Raw genomic sequence first — 8,542 nt, 5'->3', positions numbered from 1 at the left:
TGTTGACTGTGATCTATGTGATATATAACAAGGAGTACTCTCTTAAGCTTTTTTTTTAAATACTGTTAACTTGTTTAGTGTGAGTGATTTCTAATAATGCATTAAATAGGTTTTACTACTCAGAACTAAATCTATCAGTTATTTGGTGATTTGGCTTACTTAGGCTCTATCTGTCACATGTTATACAGGTTTTGCAATATCTGTCCTTGGAACTTGTAGTACCTCAATGTTATTAAATCTCTCTAGTGTAGTGTCTCATCTCTACTGATGACTATTCAACAGCTTGTGCACTTCAATTTAAAATGAAAGATGAAATTGCTGCCACAGTCTTTTTCATCACAAGGCTAGTGAAAAGGGAAGACAAGCTGAGCAAGCCTAAAATGGAGAAATTTGCAGCTAAGCTGACGACAATACTGTTTGAAAAGTATAAGAATCACTGGTACTTAGACAATCCATCGAGAGGACAAGCCTTCAGGTAAGAGGACCCTTAGTAGAAAAGGAGGGGGAACAGAGCCTTTTGCATGACATTCAGAATGCTGTGAGTACCCTCTCAGTGCCTGGAACCCTCAAACTGGAAGTAAGCAACACAAAACTGAAAGAGAACCACTTACCTATCCCTTAAGCTCTAGGGAAGAAGTGTTATTAACCAGTGAAGAGGCACTTACTTTGAAAGTGGTTTCACAGTGTGTGCCTATGTAGGTGTGGCTAGAGAGCTGAGGTGGAAATCTTCAGACAGTATGCATGAAGTGTCTTGACTTCTTCAGTGCAGAATACAAGTGGTCTTAAACTGACTCGTGGAGTTGTTTGTAAGTGCTTTTAATAGTCCTAAAAATTACTGATTAAGTAAGTTGCTGCATTATGTGTTTAAAAAACCCAAAACCTTCTTTGGGTTTATAAATCAGCTTGTTAGGGTAACTTGCTGGTTGGGGCTATAAGTAAGAACTTGCATCAACAGGCTAAATGTACTTAGAAAATTAATAGTGAACTAAAGTGTGTTTCTGTATGAGCAAAACTTGCAAAGCTGCCATGAAATCTTAAATTCACCTACACTTTGTTCTTACCTAGATGTATAAGGATAAACAAACATCAGAGAAGAGATCCACTACTGGAGCAAGCTTGTGTGGAGAGTAACGTGGACTTCAATAAGCTTGGTCTGCCAAAAGAGATGACACTATGGGTTGATCCATTTGAGGTGTGTTGCAGGTGAGTTGAGAAGCTGTGACTAACGCATGTCCAGTGCCCTGTATAACCTTGATCAACTCCAAGCCTGTTACTAGAGTCTTAGTGTTTGAGGGTGTACTTACGGCTCTTAGCTATTAACAGATATCCATGCTGTTAGTGCAGAGCTGCATTATATGAACACGGTCACTTTCAGGTATGGTGAGAAGAACAGGCCTTTCACAATTGCGCACTTTGAAGGAGAGGAGAACCCAGAACTTCCTCAGCAGATCAGCTATGCTGTTGACAGAGCAGCCCTAGACTATCATTCTGGCATTTCCTCAGATGAGGAGAGCTTCAACAAGGAGCCGAAAGCTATCCCTACTGTCAGCAATCCTAACAGTGTCTACCAGGTAAGAATGTGGTAATGGTATGTGGCTTTCAGTAAGCACTAGTATCTGCCCTTTAGGCTCCCTCATGGAAGAATGCAATAGATTTACCAACTGCTGGCCAGACTTAACTCCCCTCTTTCCCAAACACATCTTAACATTATCTCATTTCTTGCTGTTTAGTTCAGTGACTACTGCAAGGCACCCATACAGCCCTGGTCTCAGTATCTTCATAGGAAGACCTATATGACTGATGGCTCATACTATGCCCAGCACAGGGGTTACAAAATCTACAGGCCAACAGCTGCTTTAACAGGACCACGTGTTGATAGATACCACTGGATCAACACCAAGCGATAGATCGGTGGCTACACCTGTTATAGGCTGTTAAAACACTGAGCTGTGGTATGGGATGAAGGCTGGCATGACAAAGTTTCATAAAACCAGAAAGCACTTACTGTCTAATCCTTATCTCTTACTTTGTACATCTGAAACTTTGGGGTTTTATTATATAACCTTTTAAATGGTTTATTAATGTTAACATAAGATTGGATATTAATGTGAGACTCTACTTAGAAGTTAAAAAGGAAATGCATATATCAATAAATCTACTCATGTGTTTTTAAAAGCTGTCTGATCTGCGATGAGTGCCCTGAAGGGAGTTAAAAAGCTTTTTGGTGAAAATACAAGCAAGTCAAGGAAGATAAAGACATCCTTTAAGTTTCTTTGGATAATAGTGTGCTTCCTTCTGGCAAAGGTAGCAAGGGTAGCTGTATTGTGAGCAAAGCATCTACATAACACAAGCAGAATTACCTCTATGCTCCCCCTTGAGTGAAGCTTTGGTATATGCAGCTGTGAAAGATTGCCCTGGGGCTCCAGTTGGGCTTTTGCCTCTAGACTGTAGTTTACCTGTCAGAAGAACACAGTCTCATGGGCAGGAGAGGGGTGAATACATGGTGTGGTAGCTTTCCACAGTTGCAAGCTAACACATCCTCTTGTAGAATGATGGGGCTGTTATCTCTAAGGATGCCTGACAGTTTACAGTACTGTGGCCCATAGGAAGCTTTTCTCTTAGCTCTGGACAACTTGCGTCAAACTGTCTTCTAGCTAATCCGGAACTGCAGACAGATGGAGACTTCACTTTCAGTGGAAAAGGACTTGTTGGAATACTACTGGGCTTCAAAACTATGCTTTGGGATATTGTTTTCAGTACTGAGTAAAAACTCTGGTCTCAAACGGTGAAAATCAAGATAACTTTGCTCTGACTTGCAGTATGCCTTCCTACTGACTTGTCACCTACTCCATCACTGCCTGCTTGTTACACTGTGGGGCGTAAGGGTTACAAGAGTGATGTTAATAGTTTCTGTCTTGCTGGTTTATCTGGTCAAAATGGTGAACAAACTAGTTTGTCAAAACTTAATGGCTCATGTAAATACCTACAGTTGTCACTTACTGTAGCTACATCTATTTGCCGTAGCCCAACTTACCTAATAAGCAATGATGGAAAAAACCTCCTAATAAATATCTTTGAAGGGGAAGCATTTTTTTGTCCTATTAAAGCAGATGAGTAGAAGCCAGTTCAAGATTGGAGGGTTACCTGTATAAGTGAATCCAAAAAGAAAGAATTAAAGCTATACTATAGATTTTAGCTTTACACACTTATGACTTTTTTTTTTTAGATACTTGCTGTGTCAAGCCTTCGGTGTTTGATAAACTGTATCCTAGCTTACTTTTCAAATGTGGTGGGGATGGGAATAATTAGAAGGTGGCCAAGGACTGTAATCAACTACTTAGTTATGTGTCAGTTATGCTTCCCTGTGACTTGGTCCATGTTTCTTCGCAAAAAACCCCCATCAGTCACATGTACTTTTGCACAAGAATTTTGCACTAACATTTGTATTGATAGGATTCAGTAGAGTACTCATAAAAAGTAAGTCTTACACTTCCTGTAACTACAAATTTCCTTTTTAGGAGACTTCCTTTTCAAGTCTGTATTTTATGTGTGAATATTGCAATCTGTGGGGTGTTGATCAAACTGAATAAATAAAATGTGAGGAGAGGCTTCGTTACTGTAAGTCAGAGCAGTGTTTCCAACTAATTCTTGCAGATTTGATACTAGAGCTTGCACTGTAGCAGCTTACTCCCTTTATTGTAATCAGTAGTGGGTTTCTTCCTAGTAAGAACAAAATAAGCGTTTTTGTATTAGGTGAAGGTACGAACAATTGATTCAGCAATTCTGAGATAATGGAATAGGTACATAATTTGTGAAGGTAAACAATCCAACTATTTCTCAGTGTTGTATAATGAGGTAACAGTATTGTTCATCAAATAGTGTTGAGGGTATTCAGTGACTGCTGGAATAATTTGAATCTTGTCCTGTGCTCCATGAAGTCTTGTACCACTGGGGAAGAAAGGCTTTTAGGTGACTCTGCTTTTTCCCCAATTGCTTTTTACCTAAATCAGAGGCTGTGGTGGGCAGAGAAGAGATGATGTTTCATTGATCAGGAAATACTGAATATTTCATGTGTTTCAGGGTTTGGATCTTCAATGTGGGATGAGGAAAGACTGTTTCTCCAAGCTTAAGAGCAGTGGCCATCTTTAACAGTGCAGGACTTGCATTCCTGTATAGGTGGTACTACAGAGCAGCTGAAACATGGTGATTTAGGAACATGTAAAAGCTGTCTGGGTTGGGCAAGTTGTTTTCAGTGGTAGAGAACATATCTTTTTTCTTAATGTGTAATTGTGTAGATAAAGTTACTTGGGCTGATTTTTGTTCATAGCATTCACTCTCATAAAGTCAGAAGAAAATTGTAAGTATCAGCTAATATCTGCAGAAGCTTTAGAACATGTAGTGGACTGATACATTAGTTTTAAAAATAGTTTTTTAACACTAAGCAGACTTATAAGTGATTCTATATTTCTGTTCTGTTCCTGGAAACCACAAGTCTTTTGCAACAACGTTTGTCTTTTCACTACTTGGATATAGCCAGCAATGTCAGTCATGTAGACTAAAGTCTTGTCACTTAAATTGCTATGTTGCTTTCACTCCTAGCTCAATGACCCTTGAGTACAAAGGGGAAAAATACACTATAGTTAAAACAACACAAGATTTATTTTGGCTCAAAGCCTGAGGACAAATGCAGAGGACCAAGTTAGAACCATATCACCAAATCTTCTTTTGAGTACCATTACAACTTTCTGCCTAGAGCTATTTTTTCTTCCAATGCCTTTGTTTTACCAAACAGTCGTTCTCCAAACTAGTTATTTCAAGGTAGTGAAAAAGCAAGTCTTCATTGCCTTTCTGTTTAAAAACTGGTGTTCATCCTCTATAACATGCACCAGCTCTTCAGTTAACACATCCACTTTGTCATCAAGTTCTGAAGGGGACAAGTAAGCAGAGGTTTCCTCTTCAAAGCTAAAAAAGACAAATGAAAGGAATGCTTCAAGTCAGACAGTAGAAATGCCACTGTTAGACATCTATAGACTCTTCACAAGAGTAAACCAGAAAGACAAGTTTCACTGGGACTTAATTTCTCTGTTACTGAGAAAGTGATGGTAGCTTAAAGAGAAATAATCAGTCTTTCTGAGACATACCTTGGTATCAGGTCTGATCTATTCTTTACACAAGATGTCTAGATGTAGAGGGTTATGGAGACTGGCTTTGTAGCATAAAGTGAGGTCATAATAAAGAGGTGTCATGACTCGGTTTGTATCAAACCCCCAAAATTGTTTAGTTGTTGTAGTCTTAATACAATAGTTAATAATTCTGTCAAAATATTCTTACTGTGTTCTCCACCCAAAACTGCTCCTTTTATAGCTGCTTGAGGTATGCAGTAAATGCTCTTTTTTCGTTAGAAGCAACTCGTCACTTACTGGTTCCTCAAACTTTGTATGGAGCGAGAGGTTGTTCTTCAAGCACTATGTGATAAGCAGAGAAGTGGAGAAAGCAGCTCAGTGGTTATTTTAAAAGACTTTTTATAGACTCTCTAAATATATTTTCATGGTCCTGCTTTTTATGCTACCTTAATTATTTATATGAAGTCAAATTATTTTTTTGGTATTAAGTTTGTCAGATTAAAATGACAGCTGCTTCTGTAGCTTTTACATTTCAACATAGTTATATATGCTGGGTATCTATAGCTGAAGATAGGGGAGTCCACATCAACCCTTGCATGCCTTTATCTTTGGGATTTGTGCTCCTAATATATTAAAGGAAGCAAACGGTGTCTTAACATTGTACTTAAAACAGTGGCTGTGCCCTCCCACAGAATGGGTGAGGGTGGAGACACCTCTGGAGGTTTTGTCCAACACCCCTGATTAAGCAGGGCTGCCTGAAGCCTGTTGCCCAGGACCATGTCCAGATGGCTTTTGAATGTCTTAAAGGAGGAAGGATCCACAACCGCTGGACAATCCACCCAGTGCTTACGGTAAAGTGTGTTCAGACTGGACATCCTGTGTTTCTGTCCATTGCCCCTTGTCCTGTCACTGGAAACTACTGAAGAGACTCGTTTTGTGTATATATGTTGATAGGATTCCCCCTAAGTCTTCTCTTTTCTAGGTTAAATGGTCCCAGCTCTCTTAGCGTTTCCTTATAGGAGAGATATTCTATTCCTTTAATCATCATTGTGGCACCTTAGACATACTAGAGAGAGTCCAATACTTTTCTCTGTACTGGGGAGCCCAGAACTGGACGCGGTACTCTGGGTATGGCCTCACCAGTGCTGAGTAGAATGGAAGGATCACCTCCCCTGCCCTTCTGGAAATAATTTGCCTAATGCAGCCCAGGATACTGTTAGTAACCTTTTTAGCAAGGGCATGTCAGCTCATGTTTGTGTCCACTAGGACCCTTGGATAGTATCCTACAAATCTGTCTTCTAGCTGGGCAGCCTCCAGCATTTATTGGTGTATGAGGCTGTTCCTGCTGAGGTGTAGGACTTTGCACTTCCCCTTGTTGAACTTCGAGGCTGCTGTCAGCCCATTTCTCTAGCTTGCTGAGCTCCCCTTGGAGGGCTGCAGTCTTTTCTCTGGATCCCAGCTGAGTTGGCTTACATGCAGATAGTTCAAATGGCTTGTGCTTTTCCATATCCCTGATGATATTTAAGCGTACACCTAGTTTTGATGGTACAAATGGCTCCTCTCTTCACTAGCTCTAGTTTAAGTCACAATAGATTTACCATAATTGTGCAGATGGGATAGGTAATCCTAGATCTAGGTACTCAAGGGATGGCTGAACAGGTGTTTGGCTTTGTGGCTTATGAACATCTCTGCAGAAAGCCAATGTTGTGCCTTTCTGATACATTAGGAGTAGCTTTAAGGTCAGGAGTTTATGTATAGATGTATAGAACTTCTACTGACATCTAGCAGGAGTCTGACCTTACCAAGCAATGATTTGGAGAGGCAGGCAGCTATAAGCCAGTTAAAATTGCTATTTTGTAACAACATAGGAAAACAGGGATGGGGGCTTTCAACCAGACCAGTGCTCTTGATCTCTTTTATAATTACCTTCTCAAAGTTTTCCATGTCTGTGAGGCTTTTCACTTTCCTGTCAAAAAGTTGGGAGATAAGATTTACTTCTTTCTTGGAGAAAAGTTCTTCCTTGAACAGTATCTGACTTATCCCATAAGATTTATCATCCTGGAGAGCTGCTGATAGCTGGAGTCTGAGAGAGAACATTTCACTGAGACAAGCCTTTATTGCCTAGAAAAAAAAAATCCTTTTGAAAACCTGGAAGCAGTTGAACACAATTCTCTACAGCTAACCACTGAATAGCTATATTAATAAGGGAGGCAAAAAGATGGAATCCAAAAATAGTAGGGTATCAAGACAGGTTTTCTTTTCTGGAAGAATATTTCATTTGAAAACAACTTCAGTGGTCTCATGGGGATTTGATACAGACCACTAATATGCTGCATAATGTGGTTAATATGCAGCTGTTAGACAGGATCAAGATCAGAACATGATGCCATGCATGAGCAGAATACTGTTCGGGATATTTGTGTTATGTTGGTTTCTAGGCAATGTTGATAGTACTTGCAACTCGTGAAAAGAACCATCATTCATAAAGGGCAACTTTCAGTAGGGGGCTAAAATCAACGTGTATACATTGGGAACACCTTTAGGGAAAATGATACGATAATGGGTATCTTCTGCAATGCAAAAGTCCACTTCGTTGAAGGTGGAATGGAAAGGGTTGCATCACATCACAGCAAGAACACTGCAGTTCCATTATTTTCTTTCTCAACAAATCTGTGTCTGGTATAACTGTGTTCTCAGAGTCAGGACTATGATTATGAAAGAGCATTTTCTGTTTGATTATCCCATGTATGGGTCACCTGATGGTTAGAATGTAGTTGTCTATTTCTATCTCTTTATCTGCCAGTGGAACAAACAGCTGTTTCTGAGTTAGTGTTGTTCGTATGCAGACAGGATGTTAATATGCAATATGGTGGATTTTTTTCTGCGGTCTTGCTGCCTTCACCTAAGGTGAAGCAGTATGCTTTGAATGTTGAATATAAATCTTTCTGTGAACAGCCACTGTCTAACTGTAATGACAGTTCAGGTAATGGTTAACTATCTTAATTTATCTCTTGATTTTTATTATCCTAAGTTGTGTTAACCTGCCTACTTTTTAAATGATAATTTTTTACAAACATTGCTATACTTTAATTATATTTGGAACATATTGATGTACCTGATAAAAAAGCCTCAGAAAGAGTGGGTTGGCATCGTGGTTGAAGTCAGCAGCAGTGATATGAGCTAAGCAGTGTACGAGGAGCAGAAGGAAACTTCCTACAGAACTCAGGCAATCCCTTAGAATGAATAAGTTGTTCTCCGAATTCTGAGAAAGAATGAATATCCAGAGCTGAGACAAGGCCACAGCAGTAGTCAGCTCAGCTGATGCAACTCTTCAAATAGCTTGTCTCAATTTTAGGAAAGTTAAAAGATTCAAATTAGAGTGCTGGGGAATATCCGTATACACAAGACAACAGCATTGT

General features: G+C 39.6%; 1 protein-coding gene across 1 annotated transcript; it reads left to right on the top strand.

Annotated features, from left to right (window-relative positions):
* Window positions 1-258: 258 nt before the first annotated feature.
* Window positions 259-2,175, top strand: BTG4 (BTG anti-proliferation factor 4). Its single transcript, XM_009512485.2, has 4 exons — window positions 259-475; window positions 1,066-1,203; window positions 1,376-1,571; window positions 1,731-2,175. The coding sequence occupies exons 1-4, from the start codon at window positions 303-305 to the stop codon at window positions 1,905-1,907; spliced, it is 684 nt and encodes a 227-aa protein (XP_009510780.1). The 5' UTR covers window positions 259-302; the 3' UTR covers window positions 1,908-2,175.
* Window positions 2,176-8,542: the final 6,367 nt, after the last annotated feature.

This window comes from Phalacrocorax carbo, chromosome 21 (assembly GCF_963921805.1).
Source record: "Phalacrocorax carbo chromosome 21, bPhaCar2.1, whole genome shotgun sequence".
Classification (NCBI taxonomy): Eukaryota; Metazoa; Chordata; class Aves; order Suliformes; family Phalacrocoracidae; genus Phalacrocorax; species Phalacrocorax carbo.
The sequence above is the reverse complement of the archived record's forward strand: the minus strand, read 5'-3'. Positions and strand labels throughout refer to the sequence as shown.

Coding starts and splice junctions, on each gene's coding strand:
- BTG4 (XM_009512485.2), top strand. CDS start 303: ATGAAAGATGAAATTGCTGCCACAGTCTTTTTCATCACAAGGCTAGTG. Junction 1,204..1,375: donor CCATTTGAGGTGTGTTGCAG/GTGAGTTGAGAA, acceptor GGTCACTTTCAG/GTATGGTGAGAAGAACAGGC. Junction 1,572..1,730: donor ATCCTAACAGTGTCTACCAG/GTAAGAATGTGG, acceptor CTTGCTGTTTAG/TTCAGTGACTACTGCAAGGC.